Source organism: Melopsittacus undulatus, chromosome 1, assembly GCF_012275295.1.
Source record: "Melopsittacus undulatus isolate bMelUnd1 chromosome 1, bMelUnd1.mat.Z, whole genome shotgun sequence".
NCBI lineage: Eukaryota > Metazoa > Chordata > Aves > Psittaciformes > Psittaculidae > Melopsittacus > Melopsittacus undulatus.
Window position 1 is genome coordinate 137,739,391 of NC_047527.1, and position 23,800 is coordinate 137,763,190.

Below are 23,800 nucleotides of genomic sequence, written 5' to 3' on the forward strand. Positions count from 1 at the left end.
CACTGTCCCACACGACATCCTTGTCTCTAAATTGGAGAGACATCAATTTGATAGATGGACCACTAGGTGGATAAAGAACTGGCTGGATGGCCACATGCAAAGAGTTGTGGTCAATGGTTCAGTGTCCAGCTGGAGACCAGTAACAAGTGGTGTCCCTCGGGGATTGGTGTTGGGACTGGTCTTGTTCAAGATCTTTGTGGATGACATGGACAGTGGGATTGAGTGCACCCTCAGCAAGTTTGCCAATGACACCAAGCTATGTGGTTCGGTTGATACGCTGGAGGGAAGGAATGCCATCCAGAGGGCCCTTGACATGCTTGTGAGGTGGGCTGATGCCAACCTCATGAAGTTTAACCATGCCAAGTGCAAGGTCCTACACCTGGGTGGGAGCAATCCCAGGCACAGCTACAGGTTGGGCAGAGAAGAGATTCAGAGCAGCCCTGAGGAGAAGGACTTGGGGGTGTTGGTGGATGAGAAAATGAACGTGAGCCGGCTTCAGTGTGCACTTGCAGCCCAGAAAGCCAACCGTATCCTGGGCTGCATCAAAAGGAGTGTGAGCACCAGGTCAAAGGAGGTGATCCTGCCCCTCTACTCTGCTCTTGTGAGACCTCACTTGGAGTATTGTGTGCAGTTCTGGTGTCCTCAACATAAAAAGGACATGGAACTGTTAGAACAAGTCCAGAGGAGGCCACGAGGATGATCAGGGGACTGGAGCACCTCCCATATGAAGACAGGCTGAGAAAGTTGGGTCTGTTCAGCCTGGAGAAGAGAAGGCTGCATGGAGACCTCATAGCAGCCTTCCAGTATCTGAAGGGGGCCTATAGGGATTCTGGGGATGGACTATTCATTAGGGACTGTAGTGATAGGGCAAGGGGTAATGGGTTAAAACTTAAACAGGGGAAGTTTAGATTGGATATAAGGAAGAAGTTCTTTACTGTAAGGTTGGTGAGGCACTGGGAATGGGTTGCCCAAGGAAGTTGTGCATGCTCCATCGCTTATGGTGTTCAAGGCTATATTGGACAGAGCCTTGGGTGACATGGTGTCCCTGGCCATGGCAGGGGGATTGGAACTTGGTGATCTTAAGGTCCTTTCCAACCCTAACTATTCTATGATTCTATGATTCCTTTTTTTCCTCCTAGCATGGGAAAATAGGATGAGACTGTTTGCACTTAAAAGTAGTTCTGAAATTACAGAAAGAGCATTTGTGTCAAGTCTTTCCCAATGGGAGATTATCCCATGATAGGATTGCTAGTGTAGCATCTATGGATTCTCTGAACAAAGTAGTCCATGTTGGCAGAAGTTGACATTGGAGTTTGCTTGCATAACTGCCTCACTGGTATAAAGCCGGTGTCCTTCCCACCTTCCATAGTCTTACTGGAAAATTTTTTACATAGGTCTGAGGTAAAAAGCCAGCTGTTTGCTGCTGAGTTTTTAATGCTCCTTTTTGTTGGTTTCTCCAGGAAAATTTAAGCCCTTATGGAGAGAAGGATATGTAAACCTGGCATGGTGAAAAAAACCTTAAGAGCTTAGAGAAATGTGAATGTCATTTTTTTCATGACAATTTATGAAGAACTGTGTGTTTGCAGACTGTTTTGATTCTGAAAAGTGTTAATGTTTGTGATGCTTGACTTCAAAAGTGAATTTCCCTGAGAAGCTAGTGTACATCACTTCAGACTACTGCTGAGTAAAAGCTGAGGAAGGCCATTTTAATCAGCAGTCTGCAGGTTCATCAGTTCTAATTTGTTTCTGGGTTTGGTTTTTATTCCTAGCTATACTGTTTTGATATTGAAGGAGACTCCTACCCTGAAAGAAGCAGCACTTACGTGTTTTTTTCAGTCTTGCTACCACCAGGTTAGAAAATAGGAGGCCATTTACCTTCAGCCTAATCTCACCCTGTTCCTCCTACCTTTCATGTGAAATTAGATTAAAAACAGGCATATGTTGAGACATATATATGACATATGCATGAGACATATATACATATGACAGACATACATCAGCATGTAGGGAACATGCTGAGATTTGCAGAGCCTCTTCCTGCTCCCATCAGCCTATTCAATCAACTTTTGCATCCTAACTTGGGACTGTCCTGTGAAACCCAGCCTGGTTAATTTTTAAGATACTTTGTGCCTTTCTGAGGATTAACTTTAAGTTGATGCTTACAGGGAGAAAAGTGGCTGCATTTTCACTGTGTTCCAGTAGTAAAACTGTTTGGTTGAAGTGCCCCAAAGAACCTGACTTGACCTAATTTTCCCCAAGAAGTTCCGTTAGTCTCTTTCGTTGTATAGTACATACAATAATCAAGTGTCTTCTGTTCTGTACTTCTGGTATCAGTTGTATTTTTGCAGTTTTGAAGAGCTGCAGTTTCTGTTAGTTCCTTAACCTCATGTGCTAGGAGTCTGGAGGCCAAGCCACTTTGTGGTGTAGATGTGTGAAGCCTGAGGTTGCAAACCTGTCCTCTCATCTGATCTATACCACTTTTATATGTTTGTTATTTTTTTTCCTCCCTGACCTGTGCTGAACATGCATTAAACCAGCACAACTTAAAAGCAAATCAGTCTATTAGGGCAAAATATGTTGACTTCCAGGTGGTGGAGAGAAGTGTTGCTTTCCCCTTTTCCTCCTTATGTCTTTCATGGGGATGAAGTGCCTGTAAATGTAATGGTTAATTGTGGTTTAGTTAGAAAACTGAAAGCCATGCTCGCTGATACACTTTATCTTGCTCTTGTGCAAATACAAAAGCAATGGACATCCTTGTTTAGAAATACAGTGCTAGCTAAAATAGTACCAAAAAGTGCACTTGATGAAGGATGTCTTTGGACAGAGCTTACTAGTCCAATTTTAACAGGTTATGGCTGAAAATTATTCTTTGGGGGAAGCAATTCAGAAAACCGGGTTGCCAGACAGCTACAAGCTATCTGAAAACGTGTGTAGTTTGTAGATAAGGAACTTCAACTCAGGGACATTTGGGCTGATTTTTGACAGCCCAATAATAATAAAACCACAAAACGTAAATCCATTATTTGTGTGTAATGGGTACCAGAATAGTGCATGTTTGTTTGATGTAGCAGCTACTAAATAGTTTGGTGCTGTAACTTTAATTGCTATCAACAATGCTGTTGACGAATATAAAATGAATTTTTCTCCTAATTGTAGTAATAGATGATTTATTTTTTATTTTATTGCTTGCCCTGCCCTGTGGGCTTTAACTGATTCTGGCACCTGATGCAGAAAGCCTGCATCTGAAGTTTGGCTGAGTTGCAAAGCTAGATATGGTAGTTGGTATCATCTTAGCAAAGCTTATAGTAGTTAGTATCATCTACCGTTTCTGCAGATGTTACTAGCGCTCTTTCATATGTATGAGTGGAGCAAAATAAGCTTTAGTTTTAACTGTGTTCCATTGGATTTTTTTTCTCAAGTGTGTGCTACAAGATGACCTGATTTTAATCTTTTATAAATGAGAATAGGTGTGATATTTCCCTCGCTGTTGACCAGATGGTGATAGTATTGACTGAAAAGTATTCTCTGTTTCACAATGAATGGAATCTGCCAGCTGCTGCTTTTTGGCTGGGGTGGAATGGAATGTGTTGGGAAAATATGCTGACTGGCAGTTTGGTTGTTCCATCTCTGCTAAAAGCCAGGAGCCCTGTGGGATGAGGAATTGATGGGATGTTTTTTCTCTGGGATGCAAAGTGAATCTTTCTGTCTTTTCTGGTTTGGTTTTAATGCTACACAAGGTCCACTTGATAAGAAATGTAAAACAAAGTTTGTATTAAGTAAAGAGTAGATACTTGAGAATCGTTTCCTCTTCCCTTAGGCATGGAAAAGAGATGAGGTAAAGGATTTTATTACATTTGGGTTTCATAGTTTTATTTATAAAAACTGCCAAGCCTCACAGATTTTGTCAAAATATTTGAATATTGTTTTTAGGAATGCCAGAAACACTTCAGAAAACAAAATTTAAGTGTTCTTTACACTATCAATAAATTTGAAGTAGCACCTCTAAAGAAAAGACATAATGGGGCTTCTTTCAATTTTTAAGTACTAACAATATCCTTTGAAGTAGTTTTGTCTTGCAGATTTAGGTAAAGATAAATATTTCAACAGAATTAGTTGTTGGGTTTTTTTTCCCTGTATATTAATACTGCATGGATGTTGTTAATTAAATTAGCTCTGCGGTATTTTGGAAGAAGGTAATCCCCTTTCAAGTAAGTGTTATCAGCCTATTGCATTTATATAGAATCATAGACTCATAGAATAGTTAGGGTTGGAAAGGACCTTAAGATCATCTAGTTCCAACCCCCCTGCCATGGGCAGGGACACCTCACACTAAACTATATCACTCAAGGCTTCATCCAACCTGGCCTTGAACACTGCCAGGGATGGAGCATTCACAGCTTCCCTGGGCAACCCATTCCAGTGCCTCACCACCCTCACAGTAAAGAATTTCTTCCTTATATCCAATCTAAACCTCTGCTGTTTAAGTTTGAACCCGTTACCCCTTGTCCTATCTCTACAGTCCCTAATGAATAGTCCCTCCCCAGCATCCCTGTAGGCCCCCTTCATATTACTCATACTTTTCCGTGGTGAAGACTTCATCATTTTATTTAGCAAGGAGTAGTTTGTCAGTGTATCAGACTTGAGATGTATGATGTGTGACTTGACTATTTACATAGATTGCTGCAGACTTTTTCCTTGTCACATGGGGTTTTGGTTTGTTTTTTTTGGTGTTTTTTCTGTCTCGAACAAGAAGGAAGAAATAGCAGAGGGTTGTTTTGTTATCTTCATACATGTTAGCCTGCTGGGAAAAGTGAAGGATCACACACTTCTACTCCAGAATCCAAATCTGTAAGGAGCCTTGCCTTTTATATTACTTTCTATGGTACAACAGTGCTAAATAAAGCTCCTTGCTACTTGGACATAAATTAAACTGGAAATGGTGAATTTTGTTGACATTATTAGGTAATCATATGATAACAGAATGGGTTTGGGTTGGAAAGGTCCCCAGTTCCAGCTGGAGAGAGATACCTTGTCTTTCTGCGTTCCGTGGTTCAGTGTTTGGGGACGCAGGCCCCTGCTCATCACAAACAAATGCTAAGTATTTTATTAAGAGAAAATCAGCAATAAACCACATGATGCCCTGGACATTTCTAAAGAGGACAATGAGACACAATAGAAAAAGAACTTATTGGATTTCTAAAACCAGAGAAAGACAGAGCTAAGAGAGTAGGCCCTAAAAGTTATTTAAATGTCCATGAGGTGTCAGTGTACATCAAGAAGAAGCATGAGAGCTCAACACGTCCTTCTTAAATAGTAGTTGGTTGCCTGTGGATTTCTGGAGGCAAGGGTATATAAAAGTTAATCCTCATGTTTTAGGTAAGTAATGTACTGTTCACATATGTTATGTATTCTGTTTGGATACCGTCTTTCTGGTTCTGTATCATAAGCACGCCTTTATAAAACATTTTTGTTGGCTTCTAGGAGTGCCAGAAGTTTGCAAGTTCTCCTTTAGGTGTCATCTTCATTAAATAAATCACTGATTGATGTCAGTGTTAGGAAGATTTTGGAAGAAATGAACCCCAAAAAATCTTGTTTGGAAAGCAAATGACCAAAACCCAACAATAAAAACCTAACATCAAGTGTAGTTTTTAAGTCATTTAGGGGTAACTGTGTAAAGCTGTAACTGCCTTGTTGTGCCTGTATGGTGGTACATAACTTGTTCATGTGGATTCTGCATGCATAATTGTTTCTATGTGCACTTTTTTAAGCTGGCCCTAAAATTCTCTATCCTGTTCTTATTGCCATGTGCTTTATAAATGCTGTTAGTGCTGTAGGGACAGTTCAGTAACCTAATCTGTGGCATCTTTACCTGGCAAAATACTGTTTTGTTTTAAAAAGAAACTTACCAGGAGTGATTTGTAAATCATGGGAGAAGGATCATCTCATGAGTGAGTTTTTGTGTAACTGGAATGGATTTCATGAGAGATACACTTGATTGTAATAGTGTGCACGTCTGGAAAAGTTCAGGTGTCAAAAAGGCTGTTTTGAGATAGTTAAAGGAAAATGGAATGGAATAGTTCTGATGAAGGGAGCTCAGCTCATGGGTGTGGTTTTGCATAGCAACTGCATGGCTTTCTGTCACTGTGAGCAGTTTGAATGCTCCCACTGCTCTGTGTCAGCTGTCAGCCTGTGGTGAGCTGGCTCCAATAATTCACCAGCAATAGAACCCAAAAGTTTGGGGCACTTGACTCACAGAGGGGCCTGTGCTGGCTGAGGAAAGGGATATGAATGTGCATGGATCATGTGGGGAAGGGAGGAGTGCAGTCTCTCTGGGGGACAGCAGTTAAAATCAGACTCATCCGCTTCCTCAGATGGCACTAAAAAACCCAAACCTAACACCCAAACCCCAAACATAAAAGAAATGGATTTCTAGGCTGATAAAGCTTTAATTAGTGTCCTAAATTAATACTTTGTATAATTTGTGGGATTTAATTCAGTAATGAACTGCTCAGCTTTTTAAGGAGAGTGCCTTTAATCTTCTAAGTAACAGAAAAATTGATAGCAAAAGTAACTTATGAGAATAAATGTTGCTTACATGCTCTTATCCTGAAGGGATGTGTAAGAGCCCTCCTGGGAGCTGCCTGCCAGCTGGGCATTGAGGGGAGGGCTCTTTGCAAGGTTTAAAGCAGGCGACTGAGACTCTTGGCTGTTTCTGTGTTTCTCCTTGCTCAGTTTTGGGAACAGCCATCCATTTTGGCAGCTGCAGAAGGTTCAGATGAGCTCTCTCATCCCATAGTAGTATGCGTGTGAATGTGTGGATTTTATCCAGCTGCGTTTTCCAGAGTGTTTCCAGTTGCTCTTTCTTGGACATGAGGGAGGTGCAGGGGGATCCTAATAATTTCTAGGAAATCTAGCTTGCCCTGAATCAGAAAATCCTGGTCCATGAGGCAGCTATTGACTCACACTTCTTTAAGGACAATTTGTATACGGTGTTGGTGAGTGTTTACACACTGAAGAGATAAAATGCATAAATGTGGTGGTATCCATAGCAACTAGAAATCATTTTGTTTACTTCCATATAGTATTTTGAGTCCCTGGTATGTATGGAAACAAAATCCCACATGTGAGCAATCCAGCTGAACTGTGGCTTCTGTGGCCACAGTCTATTCATATCTGTCCAGAACTGTATTACGAGTATTGCACTGGTAGGAATGGGATATGCCGTTTTAGTACTGTACCAATCAAATATTTATCATCATGTTTCGACTCTTGTAACAGTTGTGCAAGAGAATCTGATTTAAAACATCTTTAACAGAAAACTTTCACATCTTTTAAAGAAAATTAGTCAATGTATTCAGGATGCTCCCTCCCAAATCCATCCTGGAAAAAAACCCTCACCACTGAACTCCCCCCAGCACAGCCCCTGGCACAGCGCTCTTCCCTGGGTGGGACAGGGAGGGGGAGCCTGGGCTGTAGGCAGATTGTGCCATCACATGACTGATGAGTAGGAAAATCTGAACAGAAACTTCTAAAGGCAACAGTTTTTCTTGGGTTTTTTTTTTTTTTCTAAAGTTTGGGAATTCTGGAGCTGTGTCATATTTCAGCCTCTTCCTCCCCCCCCAGTGTTACTGACTTCCAAAGCTTTCTGCTAGCAGAGTCTCAGTAGTGACAAAAATGGAGAACAGTCTTTTTTAGGGAGTGCATTCTGTTGTCCTTTTCTTGCTGACAAGATTAGAGCTGTGTTCTGAATGGTATCAATTGTGTAGTGTTCTGAGGAAATGTCTGCTGCTATTGCTCTGTCATTCCAAATACAGTGTTTCCTGTTCATAATGGTTCTTAGTGCTTTTATTTATCAGAATGTTATGCATATGAGTGAATAGCAGACAGACATTCAAAACTAATTTAACTTTCCGAAGATGGCCGGACTAGGGAAGTGTTAGACAGGAATTGCTTCCATGCAAAGTGTCTTCTTTCCAGTGCCATTCTGGTAGGGAAAAAACAGTCTATATTATATTATTGCACCAACTTAGGGTTGTTTTCCTTCCTCAGTCCAACACTTGTTATATCCCCTCATGGTCATCTAATCATAGGAGGCCAATGAGTGCTGTGTAATACTTCTTTGGATACACTGCTGTACTCTGGTCTCAGCTTTTTCACACGCTGCTTGTTATTCCTTGCTTTTAATTGTTTATAACTTGTTGCCTCTGTGTCTGGATTCACGTTTTGTTAGTACTGGCTGCTGAAATCACGTAACAGTGTGAGCCCAAGCCAAACATGGCCCACAGTGAATCCTCACTAATGTGGCTGAAACACAACAGGTAGTGGGCTTGCTGAAGCAAAAAATCCATGCTTATCTGTGCAAATCCAGCTAAAATCAAACTTAAATAGGTGCAATTATCAGCTGGTGGCCTTTCGGACTTTGACCTACAGAGATATGATCCACCGAGCTTCTTGGGGTTTGTGTTATCCCCTCAGCCATTCTCCTTTTATTCTTTCTTTAATAGCTGAATGGTTTTGTTGGAAGCGGATCAGTCTTACTTGTTTTCTTCAACAGTTAACAGCTTATTTTCTTTAACAGTCTAAAGCAATTTGTTACTCGAGAAAAGCAGCTGATTCTGGAAATGTCCTAAGCTGATGTGAGTCACCACTGAAGTTTTTAAATAGTTGAATGTGATGTTTGTTTCCTCCCTTCCATGGCTTGAAATGGTATGAATCACTTTTTAGTGTTTCCCAGATAATAGTCTGAGCGGAAGTGGTATGTCTTTCTGACTCAAGTTCTTTAGTGTTGGAGGAGCACTCCCAACCGCTGCTGGTTTTGGCCGTGTGGGAATTCCATAGGAATTTCAGACAAACGTATAAAAGCAAACATTTTGTAACCATGGCAACTTACCCACGAGGATTCATGTGGCTGGTGATAGAAAACTGTGAAAGTCCTCTGCTGACTGGCATAACTGACTTCACTTTTCTGCCTAAATTCTATATGTGGTACGGGATAAAAACTCACTCGTAAGAAACACTTTTCAAGTTTGTAGAAGGTCTCGTAGAACACAAGGGTTTGTGTTTTGTTTTTATATGGCTACCTGCTACTGCTCTTATCTCTCTCAAAATTGTAATTTCTCTTTTGAACCTGAACCTTTTCTGTCATTTCAATGCTTAGTCAAATTCAGGTCTCTTTGTTGTTTCTACATAATGTGAAGCACAGCTCAAAAGTGATACATACACCGGTGCAGCCGAATCGGTGCTGAGAAAACTTAGTTATCTAATGAATTTTATGAGGGGAGGAGAAGGAGGAAAAGGAGGTTGGCATATCTGCATTAAACAGCAGTATTGGGAGGAATAACCTTTATGTGTTTTGGAACGGAGTAACTGCTTTATGTTATTCCAAACGCATCAAACATGCCGCAATGACAGCTTTTATATGTCATCATTTAGCATGGAGATAGCAATAGAATCAGATTGGTCACTTGTAACAGGCATCAGAGCAACTCTTATTTCTAGGGCTCTGTCTGACTGATGTTTGCTGCTTCAGAAGCTCAGCAGTATGGCAATCCAGCAGAGTTTTAATGAGGATATTATAAACTTGATTCCAGGTTTCTTAGGTCCAGCTAGAATTCCCTGATTTTCAGTCTCAACGCTAGCACTGTCCAGTGCTGAATCTGGGTGCATTGCATTGTGCTGCCTTTCTTCTAAGGGGGTTTCCAGCCTCCAGCAAAAGAACCAAAGTTAAGGAAAAAGAAAAGTGAGGATAAAGGTTATTGTCGTGTAGCCCTAACAGCTGAATGAGCCTCAGTGGGGAAGCTGACTGTCCCAGTGGACCAAGTATAGTGTGTTCCTAATCATCCACTGGAGAAGCAGCGGTTTGTTAAAAAACAAGCCAAAAAAAGCCTCTGAAACCAGGGAAGCTGGAACTTGTTCTTTTCCCATGTAACAATGAATGATCACAGTCAGGGTTTGCTTTCCTGTTTGGTTTGGTTGGGCTTTTTTGATTAAGCAGCTGGTAAGTGAGAATTGCTTCATTTCCTTGGGATACAGGCATAGGGAGTTGGTTTCAATGCATCAGAGCAAGAAGAAACTGCTAAGCTTTTTATGCTGTACTTCAGAAGAAGATCTACTAATATTCAGGGCTGCAGCCTCTGGGGGGTGATGACGATCTTGTGCGTTATAGCACCTGTCCTCGAAGCGCAGACCATGCACTGATCTGCAAGCCCCAGAATACCTCTCTGAAGAGGGAAAAGCAAGCTTACTGTATGGTGAAAATAAGACAATGTTATACTGACCTTTTATTATGTGGGTTTGGATTCAATTTTAATAAATGATGAGCTTGATTCTGTTTGCAGAAGCAGTATTGCAGGAAGAAATTTTTGAAGGGAAAATATGTAAGATCAGTACTTCCTGTGCTCATCATTAGAGTATGACTGCAGATCAGTAGAAAAGTAGATCAAAGGAGATGTACTAATTCTTGTTGGTGTATGTGTGCGCCTTTGTGCCCAAAGGGAATTCTCTTAGTTGTTTTACCAGCTGCCCTAATACATCTTATTGGGATTTTAATTTAAGTTCTAGTTAATTTATGAGAGTGTATGCACTATGGGTATAAGCACTTTCAAGGCAATGTGATAGATGGTATAAAACCGAGATCAGGTATTCTGCAGTCATGCATTTGCTCCAGCCAAACTACCTTTATCTGTTTCTTCTCCTTGGGAAGATGTGATAACATCACTTACTGAAGCATCAGGCTGTCAGTGCCAGCTGTGACAGTGGGTTGAAGTCTTCCAGTGTCTCCGGGTTGATGTGTTCGTTCTGTTATTGGTGCATTCCTGTCCAGTCTCACCTCCCAGCAACTGGCTGGGTACTGCTGGGAGAGCACAGCTGACATGTGAAAGAGCAAACAGGGGTTGCTGAGACTGGGCCTTTGATTCTTGCTTTGTTTCCTTCAGCTCTGCTCTCAGACTGATGTGCACAGCTGAAATTGATGCCTTCAGTAATTCTTCCTGGAAGGATACCGTGGTTATTATTGTAATTGATGCTGTTTTCAGTGCCAGAAAGCAAAATTAGCTGTGGACATGGTCTGAGCTGGAAGAAACTAAGGGGACCAAAAGTATTCCTGGTGTCTGTGGCTTTTCTGCCTTTGCTATGCCAACAGGTGAGAATAATGTGTAAACTATCAGTGAGGCTTGCTTCTTGTATTGCAAAAACGTTTTTTAAAAGCTGTCTTACTTGCAAAACACCCTTAAGTGTAGAGCTAATAAGTGTGGGTTTGTGTGGGTTTAACAGATGCTGAAGTGTTTTGCCTGCTTCTCTCTTTGTGCTGGTATTTTGAGGTAATATCTTCATTTTCCAACAGAAGTTGTCTCCTGTCACTTACCTTCTCCCAAAAAGAAAAACTGCTTTAAAACCAACCCATCACCTGTCCAAAACCCACACCATACTGCCTGGAATAGGTTGTCTATATCTATTCTGTCTTCATGGATACAGGCTTATCTTAACTATCCATAACAATGTGTGTGGATAGATGCGTTTTTTTTTGTGGTCACTCTTTCCTCAAACAGGAGTTGTTTTGAATTCTACTTGATTTTATAAGGATGACAATTCCACCATCAGACATATATGGTTGTTATTAGGAAAGCTGTTGGGTTTAGTAGCTGCCTTCCATTTCAGTCAAAAGACAGGGAAGAGGCTGCGATTAGATGCAGATGCTGAATCAGTAGGAGCCCCCAGCCAGAGCACATACATGTGAAAGCTTACAGTTTAAGTGTGCAAATAAAGTTTACATCTTAATCATAAGCAGACATCTTGCATTACAAACTTTTCTTGTGCTGCTCCAGTAAAGTTAGGATGAACGCAGTTGTCTTCTATGTCATGCTTGTGTCCCAGGTTTTGTTGGCATGACTTCATTTACTGGATTTTGTTAATTGCAAAGTATTAATTTAATGGAAATACCTCTGAGACTTAATAGAAGCTATATACTTGTATCAGAAAAAAAAGTAAGAACTGCCTGTGGTATCCAGTAAGTGCAAGCAATGCTATTTTGCTTGTCCTTGGAAGCAAAAATATGGAGTCTGGAGGTTAAAACTACTTTCCTTTTTCTGCATTCCAGCTATGTTCTGGAAAAACCAGAGCAAAATTGGGAAGAAAGGTAGTAATTTCTTGTTGCTTTTGACTGTTTCTTTTGCTGACTCCACCTCATTCCCTCAGGAGTGGGGAGGAAACAGCAGAGGAGTTCAGATGAGTGACTCACGAGGCTTCTAGAAGTATTGTAGCTTATATTCACGGTGATGCTGAACACTCATCTCTGTCTATATGTGGGCAACACTTTAGTAAATATTCTAGCTAAATTATATAAAAATCTGCTTTTACTGGGACATGCCTATGTACTTACAGCAGTAGCTATTAGAAGCAGTCTTTGTCTTCTGAAGAAATCCATAGATTGAGGTTTTTGCCTTGCAGAACTCACAAGGATTGTTTAAAAACTAATTCACAAGACTTGGTTCTAAAGTTTACATTTTTTTCTGGCAAGTGACAGAACAATTTCTGTCCTCTTCTAGATCCTTAATTACACAAAATATAAAATTAAACCAGTTGGATTAATCTCAGCCCCAAAAAGGCTTGGTAAGTGCTGATTGACAAGAGAGAAATCTTTTATTTGGGTAGGTTCATTGATACTGAATGTGCTTCAGTGAGGTTTTCGGTGTCATCAGCAGTGGTAGGTCTGTGGAAAAGGATGCTATATTTAGCCAATTCAGAGTTCATGTTTTTACTGTCTGGTGTAGACATGGCTGCTGTCTGTGTTTTAACCTGCAGATTGCGTTCTTGTGACATACTCAGTCTGTATGCACCCATGAAAGTCTCTTGGCAAGTGTAATTTGAAAACTACAACGTCTGTTTGCTTATTAGTTTTTATGATTTGCAAATAGGTACTGGAGCCAGAGCACAAAGGCTTTTTTAGCAAAAATGCATATCCTCACTATTGTCCATGTGAAAATTCCTTCTATTTTCTCTCCGTTGCACTTCTTAAGACTTTAGAATTAATATGTAAATCTTACTTTGCTAACCATTTTATATTGTAGGGGCTGTTGGATAATCACCCTCAAGCCCCAGCAGACATGATGTTCTTTTTTCTTAAGTTAGGCCATTTTCAACCCTTCTTGCCTACAACTCATTTAATAAGCTTTCTTATTGGAATTACATGACATTTGGAGAAGATGGATGATGATGAGCTGTCTTCAGTTACTTTAAGTTTTATGAAGATAAACTGAAAAGTTTTTCTTGGGAGATGCATTGTTCTTTCTTCATACCTTTGCAAAAATCCATTACGAACCCTACATTAGTTTGGGGAGAGGACACTTAGATTAATCCTCTTGAATTTACTCTGCTTTCATTCTCTGTTACTGTTACCTCTTCTCCTGCATTGAAAGTTATAAGTGTTAGATTAACTGCTGAAAAACTGAAACCTTTATTTGATTTATTTCAGTATAATTGTGAAATTCAGCTGTTGGCTGTCAGAATAGTTGTGGGGTAGCATTAGAAATTTGTATTTTGCACACCAGGATACCTTGGATAATTAGAGATGGTGTTTGCATTGAAGTGAAGGCTCTGCCTTCAGTTGAAAGGGGTGGAAGCAGGGAAGGTTGTTCTTTTAAGTAACCTCTAAGCGCTACATTGTAACCAAAAGTTTAATGCTTCTAGAACTGGGTTGTCATTTAGTTGTGGAAGTAATTGCACAAATGCACGTTCTTAGTGTGTGTGGGGGGAAGGGTTCTGCTTACTTGGTTTAGATTGCTATCAAGATCAATGTAATATTGAGTCAGTTGTGTTGGTTCTCTTCTAATGCAAACTGTGATGTATTGGCTTTTAAGTCTGTGACCTTAGTAATGTCACCATTCAAAATTATATAATGTTATGCAAGGAATATATTAACTTGTTTTTTTAAATAGTTTGTATTTTATTTTAATTACATGCAAGATTTCTAGAATAATCATCAGGGTAGAGTCAAATATTAACTCCAGGATTTTCATAGTTGACTGTCAAGTCATATACATCTTTAAGGTGACTAGCTGATTTTACGTGTACTTTGGAACATTAGCTTTTGGAGAATTTGAACTAAATTGGGCATTATCTCTCTTTAGCAACATGTCAGGTTGTTAATTCCAAAGAAAGCATATGAAACCCTTAGCATTTGCTTACTATATAAAGGTACTGATTGGAGAAAAGTGTTCATTTCACTAAGCATATGATCTTAGTTAGAAGATCATTATCCAACAAGTGTGTGTGTTGTATGAAACCCAAGTATGCATTTTGTCAGTGTACTTTGCTCGTAGACTTAAAATCGGGGGGGGGGGGGGGTGTGTTAATATTTCTTGTTATTTTTAATGAGTATTTAGTTATGCAACTAAGCTACAGTGTCTATTCCTTAGGGCATTTTTCACAAATAGAAGGCAAACTGTTTTCTAGCTTGTGGTCGCTGTGTTCCTGAGCAGGCAGTGGGGTGTTGCAGTAGATGAGCCTTGAGGATGTCCATGGTTATATTTAAACTGGTTTTGCTGTGGCCAAGAAAAACATGAGTTGTCATATATGTTCATGTGAATCTGTGCTGTTTCTCGTTAATAAATGGTTGAAATGCTAGAACAAAGCAGTGCAGTGTACTAACAGTGGGGCTCTACATAATGAACAGAATACATTTGTAGAGATGTTTGTTAGTCACATGCTATAAATGAGAGCACTTGGGAAATCTGAAATTTCACGGTGAATCAGACACTGGTGCTATGTTCAGCCAGGTCAGCAGTCCTGAGCTCAGGAAGCCCAAGGCTAAGGTGCTCTTTTGCTTTTATAAATCCCTTCACTTGCATGAAGTGTCAGCAGGTGTGTGTTAAGCAGTTCATTATGTTGCAGTGAAGCTATCATAGACATTATTTCAATAGTGGTGATGTGAGCTTTTCCTGCTTGTGGCCTCCAAAGGTGGGAATTCAGTATGTCTATTAATAGCAAAGCCATTTAATGTACTGCTTAAACCTGTCTTTCTGCTGGGATTTATATGTGAAACCCGAGTACAAATGCTTTATTGGAAAGTTAGCAACTTGTTCACCATTGACAAAATCTGATCTCTCCATACACTGAAGGACAAGTGCCTTCATACTGCACAGCAGAAACAAAATCCCTCCCTCTGTTCCTGTAACACTGAAGCTTATCCAGCAACTTTGACAGAAGCCATTTACATAATACACCCACAAGCCAGCACCGTTTAGGCATATTGAAACTGACAGATTTATTCAGCAAGTTGTAGGGCTTTATATTATGTTTTATTATCTTGTAACATTATAATATTATATTTAAATTATACTCAATGTAATTTTTGTCAAGCTGAAGGGATGGTTGTCTATACTAGTTGCAAGTAACCGTGGCTTTGGTCATTAGTAGCTGTCTTTTTAATAGTCAGCCAATTGCATTGAGAGTGATTTTACTTCAATTTTCAGATCATCCGTGTGGGGAGTTCCTTGTCTTCAAGGAGTTAAGCGAGGGCTATTTTGCTGCTCTGACCAGTGCCATATGAGAGCAGTTAAAACGCTGTAATTGTTTACTGCTCCAATTGTTGTTAGTCAGCAGAGCCAGCACACCAGATTTCCTTGCGGCTTTTAGTGGAAAATATTAAGCAGTTGCTCCCAGTTATAGGATTTTTATGTTTTCGGCTGTGTTAGTCACAGGGCTGGCACAGACGTAACTGCAAAGACTGCCCCCAAAAGAGAGAAAAAGGCGGTTTTTTTTGTGCCAGAGGAAGTTGCGCTGGGAGCAGTGGCTGAGCTCTCTGGTAAGTGTGACATGTGAGCATTACTAGGCATTTCATCCCACCAGGCTGCAGTCGCTGCTCACCAGGCTGCTGCTCAGTGGGAATGCCGCTGTGGCAGTGGTTTGTCCGCTGCTCCTGCGGGCTGTTAGTGACGGGCTCGGACAGACAGGCTTTTTCTAAGCTCTGCAAGGCTATCTGCTGATTGTGTGGTTTAACTTGTCAAGTGAAAAACCTGATAAGCAGAAGCTCTAACTGAAGAGGAGAAGCAGGTTGGCACAGTGACAGATGTTTGGATAAAGAAGTTGGCTCAGAGAAGATGTACGGAGTCTGATTTTTTTCTTTCCTCTCCCCATCAATCTGAATGAAGACTATCATGGGAACTGCATTCACATGGTGATCAAAAGAAACACTTGAGTGATGAACTGCTTCTGCAGAAGAAGTCTCAGGCAGTAATTCAAGCTTTTGTGTGCAGTAGCTGGCTTGTTTTGATGAAGCATTCTCCTCAGCGGTGTTTCTGCGTAGCGCGTTCTCTGATGGAGCTACTGCCCGCTGAAGGGGAAAGCAACCCTCCGCATTGCTCGTGTCCCTGATGGAGTAACACCGTCTGTGCCGCTGTCGTTTGGGGAGGCTGGATTCCACCAGCAGCATTATTCAAGGAGTTCATTGTCCCTGTGGTCTGACTCATCGCATGTAAATGTACTGCAGCCGCGCTGCACGTTGCAGATATATTTCTTGCATGGGAAAAAATTATTTTCCTCCAAGCAGGTCCTGAATAACTGTTGGAAATGAGATGTGTTTTTCTGGCTGGGCTGTTTCTGGCGCTGGGAAAAGGAAGCTGTAGAATGACAGGATGATCAGAACGCGCGTTTATTTTCAGTCACCAGAAAGGCTGCGACGGTTGCTTTAAAACTGACCTTGCAGGAGCGGGTATAGCTGCGGCCGTCTCTGTCAGGGCAATTGTTCCCTGTTCTGTCCTCAATAGGACGGTGTCGTGTCTTCTGCAACAATGATTTCACTGTGAGGATAGAAGGACACCGTGGAAGTTGTGACATTAACAAAGACAAATTTGCCTGTGAGAGGACAGCTGTGTGCGGCAGTGAGTGCTGCTCGGATGGAATTGGATCCTGGGATATTTTTATCAGCCGCTCCACAGTTCCATTTCGGTGGTTTCAATGCCTAGGGAAATCTTATTTTAATGAGAACAACTTTTTTGTGAGCATTGTCTTGAGCATCTCAGGGTGTTTAAATCTGAAAGATGAAGTGTAAGGGGGGATTGCAGTGTCCTGTTTTAAATGCTAATGCACCAGCGGTAGTGCTCTCAACTTTGTGAGTGCATGTGAAACAGGTGAAAGCGTTTCCTCATACGGCCCCTGTTGTGGTACCTGTGGTCTGGTTCCAAAAATACCATTGCTGGCATTTTTCTGTTTGCTTTTGCTTCCTCAAACGGATCGAATGAGTCGAGTCTGTATTGTTGTTTTGGAGGAGGAGGAAGATGATTCTCCCACATTCATTGCCAAATTACCTCAGGAAAATATATCTTTGCGTCCATCACCCCCTGCAAATGTGCTGGTAAGGCATGTCCTTTGTTGGCATATTTCCTGCTTACAGTACTGTTGCAAATACCCATAGAATATTAACATGAATGTGCATGATGCTGAAACAAGACAAAGTGGTGAAAACTGCTGATACTAAAGAGGGAAAAAGCTGAAACTTAGTTGTAGAGTTAATATTTGCAAGGGCCTATTCTTTTCCATGTAACTGTGGTGCAGCAATAACAGTTCTCAACTCTTGCATAACAGCAGAGGGTTTTTAGAAGGCTTTGTAAACTGTATTTGAAGTAAATGGTTTCCCCTATTCCACTCCCCATTCCTCAATGGTACATTTATGCAATACTACTTTAGAAACTGATGTAACCATTGCATTGCAGTAATATGCTGTGTTTATTTTGAGAACTGGTAGAGTATATAATGTACATCAAGCAAGAGCTATTCTCAGCTAAAATAAAAAATAGCATAAGTCAAAATCTCGATGTAGCTGATTCAAATTCCCACTTTCTGGAAATGATCAACACTGGTGACTGTGCTTTTATTGATTTATTTTGTTTTGTCAAGTGACTGACTTGACTTGCTAGCATACCTCAGCAGCTCTTCTGACTAAGAAACCCTGCTATATTTAGTAATAAATGTGTGTGAGTATGAATTTGTTACCATACTTATCTGATGCACTTTGCTTTCCCACTCTATCCAAACAGGTGAAAAACTTTAGTAACTTTAGTCACTTGCGAACGTAAAAGGGGTTTGCTTGCTTATATTGTATAGAATTTGCAGCACATAACAGCCCTAATTTTATTACGAGTTCTGTTTTCAGCTGTTACTAGCTAATCTTTAGTACTTTTTTTCCCCTCAGTATTTCATTGACTTACATTATGTTCATGTGTCTGAGGTGTTTCAAACCTGGCATTTCTTCAATTCTGAATACTGTTTCTGGTTTCTTTATTTCACTGCCTGGGATGTTTTATTTCGTCATCATCTTGTGTTTGTGTTATGTATTGAAAGAACATGTGTGTATCTCTGAAAGCTGGAATGGGTTATATTCTAAGATGGGTTTTTTCCTTCATTTCAGCCACCACTGGTTCAAGCTATATTTAATGGAGATCCCGATGAAGTTCGAGCACTGATTTTTAAGAAAGAAGATGTTAATTTTCAGGTAAAAGCAAACACCATTAGCTTTGAATACATTTTAGCTTTGTTTTGATACAGCTTTCTGCTGTACTAGTCACTTCAAAACTGCTAATTTGTGAGCTGTAGATTTTACGACTTTTACATAATAAGCAAAGTAAATCCTATACCTATGCTTAATACTGGGAAGGAGTGTAGCTTTGTAGAGGTGTGTTGATAGTAAAGACGTACTTCTATATTCCTTTCAAATGTTAGTTCTGCAGTGCCTGGGTAACTGAAAAGCATGTTTATACAGTTGCATCAGACTTCTTAGAAAGACAAGTTAAGAGTGATGCTATGTAGACTTTGATTAAATACAATGTATAGTATGCAGTAGACTAGTATAAGAAAATAGTCTGGGGTTTCAGAAGGTAGGTTTAATAGTGGGTTTTAAAACGGGAAGCCTAATGATTATGTTAATAAGTAAAAATGAGAAATTCTGTTTATATGTCCTATTTACAGTGTTGGAAACCCAGACAGTGCATACAGAAATGAAATGCAGTTTATTTCACTGGGTGAACTTCCAAGATTTGAACAGCATGCAGTTACTGTAGCTAATTTCCATTGAAATTCTAGTACAGGTTTGACATTGTGCAGGATAATATAGCATAAGCTCTTTATCTTTATTAGAAGTTGCTTTGATTATTAAAGCAGACTGACATAAACTTTTTAGGCCATAAAACTATGGGAATATGTGTAGCTGTTTCTCTTTCAAATTATCAGAGCAAGAGTGGTGCTAAAAAGCAAAGGCCAGCATCTAGATGCAATGTAGTGGCCAATGGAAGACCATGATAATTCTTTACATTTTCTTTGTGAGAGATGTAAACCAAAAGAAAACAGTTTGGTCTGTATATTTTGATATTTAAAGGCATTATACATAATTTATGTCTGACGAGTGCCATCTGAAATACAAGAGAGCCCTCACATTGTCTTGAAGAACTTGAGTTAGCATCCACTATAAGCCAACTTGATATCAAATCTGAAGTTCTGTTTGATGAGGTTGGACATGTTTCCTTTTTCAGCAGCTTTGCATGTTCTTAAGCAAGACAGAATGATGGGTAATATGGTATCAAAAGACTTGCTCTCATAACTGAACAGCAGATTATCAGTTGCATATCTTTCCAGACTTCTCATATATTCACTCTGGTCATGGTGCCATTTTTATTTTTGAAAGCTGGTTAGTCTGTATTGTTTTATTTTTGTTCCTTCATGTGTAAGTCAGGTTTAGCATTCGTAGCTATAGTCCCTGTGAACAAAGTTAGGTTAGTATCTCTCTGCTTTTCTGGTTATCTATTACAAAAGCCTCTGCTAGTCTTCAGTACGTGTGTGGTAGTGGTTTGGGTTTGGTGTCTGTTTTATCTCAAGTTTTGTCAAACAGTTGCCCATAAAGACAAAGTCAGAAGATGTGCTTACATAGGAGAGCAGACAGTTGTTTGATGTCTTTGAAGGTGGTTATTTCAGACTAACAGGTAGTTAACAGTGAAGAAAACTGCTGTAAGTAGATTAAAAATCTGGAGGTTATTATTCCTTTCTGTGGATACATGTCCCTTTAACAGAATGTGTGTGCATCTTAGGCTAGAAACATCCAAGGTGTGTTTAGAATCCATCCAGTACAAATATGCAGCCACCTTGTTCAGCTTAAGCAAATGCTTAATCACGTGACCACTCCTTCCTACCATAGCCCTTCTAGTCCTACTACAGTATTTAATACTACATTCACGTGTATCCCTCCAAACGCTGTTGGAACTAAAGGAGCACATAAATTCACCCATTGTTTGGTAGATATGAAGTAAACTGCCTCGTGAGTTTTTCTTTGTGTCTGCCTCTGTGTTTTGTTCTTTTCCTTGGGTTTTCATTTGCTGTATGTACTTGGCTGGAGATTGTATGTCCTTACATAGTCTAGATCCAGAGTTGTCCCCTTAGTTACATGTTATAAATTAGTGTGGACAGGAGGGAAAAAGTGAATAAAATGAAGTGGTTATGTATATTTCCTAATAAAGAGAAGGACTGCAATAAATTGCTTTGACAGTTGTGGATTATATTAGAGCAGTGTATATGTTAGATATTTTCCACTTTGCTATCCAAGTGCTTCAGTACAGTTGTTTGAATTCCGGACTCATTCCCTCCAATGCCTCCGCAGAGTCATTTCCCCCTCTCAGGAGCAGCTAATTATTTTGCAGTTTGTATTCTAATAGCTGAGATTCCTTCCTTCTGCCTGTCCCGAGAGCATGGGTTGGACTCTGCAACTGGAGACCAAGCAGGGTTCTGCAAATTACTTTTGCCCTGTAGTTAACTGAAGATAGAGCTGTTGTAGGTCTTCGTTGTGATGGTGACATTCATCTGGAGAAGTTCTTAGTGTCTTGATGAAATGTGGGTGTTTTTTCCTTCTGTTATCATTGAGCTTCTTTTACCTGTTTATTTCCAGGATGTTATCATTAACATTAATTGCAGTTGGCTCAATCTTTTAAAGCTAAGGAAGCTGAGTTTGTACATTTGTCTTCTTAAAGCTAGGCAGTGGTAGCAGTTAGATATTATGGTAATATTTAAAGATTGCACCCTGGTTCGGCTGTCTTGGAGCATTATTCCTAAAACAGATTATGTCTTCTACCACAGCATTATATTTAGAAAGATTCTGAGATAGGCAGCTTTTCATAGCCGGAGCTGCTGCGTGCAACTGTAAGATGACGTGCTGATAGCAAACAGGCTTTTTCAGGAAGAAGATTGTTCTCTGTTCATGGAACACCAGACTCCTTGAGTCACTGGCTCGGTCTAGATTTAGAAAGTATGTATTGTATTCCACCCTGCAGTTGTAATCTTTTGAGAAGAAGGAGCTAATGGAGGGTATCCCTAGCTGCTTAAATGGTGGTTCAGAAAGGCTTCCCTGCTCTGCAAGTTGGAAGGGAGCAGCATCTTTATAGCCAAAGCTGGTTTATAGGAACTTTGTTCAAATATGTTATTTGGAAAGTGAACTCTCTTGAGGCTTCCATTAATGGAAAAATGGAGGGGAAGGGGTTGTCCCCATCTCTCCCTACCTTCCCCAGGAAAGCTTGAGAAACAGTACCTGCTTTTGTTTCATGGATCAGGCTTAAATCACATGTACCACGTACGTCAAGCCTGATACAGTTTCTGTTTTATGCATGGCTCTTGCTATGCTCTCTGTGTGTATATATATATGTATGTTATTATTTCTTTGTACCATCCTGAGCTTTTTGAGGCTTGACAGTAAGCAAGATCTTGTGTCATAACTGACACATTTGATATCTTATCAGTTAATGGGGCTCGTCAACATTTCCTGCTCTTGCTGATTAGATTGGTATGGCTGGTTTGAATGTTACATACTTTTCAGCAGTTAGTTTCAGCTAGCTAAATTATTTCAGCATTGCCTTTTTAAATCAGGATTCATTTGTTTTTCAGATTTGAAGACCTGTTACTTGTTGCAAACTGCTATTTCCTTTCATAACAAAAACTTTTAGGATGTAAGCTCAGTTTAAAAGACCATGAAAATGGAATATTTCATCTCACCTACTTACTGGTGATATAATTCTGTGGAGGGCATACAAGCTTATTGTTAGAAATAGTTTAAAGGTTTCCTATCTGACTGTTGAAATGATTGTTCAAAATCAGAACAATCTGTCCTCTTCCTAGACCTATTAGGATAATATTTCTTGCCATGAAAAGTGATACTACAGGTAACACAATATGCAGTTTTTATAACCAGATTGCACTTGATCTTAGCTGAGGGGATGAACATCTGATCCTCTCTGGAACTGGTGTCAGAGTGGCCCTTGCTCTTATGCTAAGCCAAGCAAGCACTCTATTTGGAGGAATCCCAAAACCACGCAGATCTCTCCCAGTGTTGGACAGTTCTCACCGCTACTATTTAAGATAGTGATATTGGCATATGTTATACATATGTTAAACACAAAACACCCGTATCTTACTGCTCATTGTGCTTTGTGAGATGAAAATAAATTTAAACTACGAAATATATTTTATAGCTGCTTTATGTGAGAGTTGGTGCAGTTTTTTCCAGCATAAGCTATAAGATGGGAAAGTGAAATTCTGCACACTGTACTGATGACTGTTGGAATCAGGGTTATCTGTATGATTTCTATTCTGGACTGCTTGCCATTCAATGGCACAGCTCTGAATAGCTTTTTTCTATAGTAAGTAACCAAAAAAAATAAAGCTCACCTGTGCTACTATTTTGGGAAGAAAGGAAAAGAACAAAACCATAAAACCAAACAATCCTGTCTGCCCTTCTTACCCCCACCTGTACTAGATAATGATGAACTGTTGCCCATAAATGACAAGTTTTGTTCCTGGCACTTACAAGGGGTATGATTTGGTAGCACCAAAGGGGCAGGTACAACTAGGAGGGTAAGTGTAAGTATCTGAATCTGTTATACTGAGCAATAGGGTTGCTGTCTGCTGGCTGTTGTAGTAAAGGTGTGGGTTCCATTCCCAGTCCTGCCAAAGTTTGTGTAACTTCTGTTTGTTATTTACATACTAGGAGAATGTTGCTCCATGTTGGTCTGGGGTAAGATATGACATCTTATTTGATTTCCTGTTGATGTTTTAGTTTATTTTACTTTGCAGGTCATTACATATACTGAAAGAGAGCAAAACGGATTTGTTAGTTTGGTGACAAGTCTAGGACTTCACATACAACATTGGGTGTGGGTACAAGGAGAAATAGATTATTGAGAGTTTCAAATATCCTAGTAATTCAGGAATGAATAATGAAAATTAGAGCATGATTTAAAAACTCAAGAAGGATTGTTTGTGATGCCAAGTCCTGAAAGAGATTAAATAGGACAAAAACTGGTAGTGAGTGTGTGAGCTCCTGGCTTTCATCTTAACCTTGTGGGTTACTGGGTTTTTTTTTCTGCAGACTTGAGAATGCAGCCTAGAACAGGGAATCCTGAATTACTTGGCTGAAATATGGAACATTCAATGTTCTGATCAGACAAATACATTCAGTACTTACTTCATTTCTTAAAAGAATTTTTATATATATCATTATGTGGAAAACTATAATTGCTGCATAATTCAGCAATTACATTGAAATATCTATGTTCAAAACCTTACAAATAAATAAAAAGCCTTAATGTCTAATGAAGTAAAAGTAATCCTTAGGAATATTTTTACTGTTATGTTATCTTTTTGTAGCCAATTATTTGACCAGTGGGTAATGTGGATATATTTTATTGTTGTTTTTGATAAAAGGTGTGCATGCATACAGCTACAGATGTAAACTCACTTTAGTTTGACATACCTATACTTCTAAAAACTTCTTTCTGCA

At 39.8% G+C, this 23,800-nt stretch overlaps 1 protein-coding gene across 3 annotated transcripts in view; it reads left to right on the forward strand.

Annotated features, from left to right (window-relative positions):
* Positions 1-23,800, forward strand: part of ANKRD28 (ankyrin repeat domain 28) — a 122,438-nt gene that overhangs the window by 25,362 nt on the left and 73,276 nt on the right. Inside the window, exons 1-2 of one of the 3 annotated variants that reach the window (XM_034060737.1) lie at positions 16,713-17,347; positions 18,401-18,484. In XM_034060737.1, the coding sequence (XP_033916628.1) occupies positions 17,231-17,347; positions 18,401-18,484 (201 nt within the window). In that variant the 5' untranslated portion in view covers positions 16,713-17,230. Of the gene's footprint in view, positions 1-16,712; positions 17,348-18,400; positions 18,485-23,800 lie in introns of those variants that run through there. The other 2 variants (XM_005144443.3, XM_031045004.2) reach the window with 2 other exon arrangements.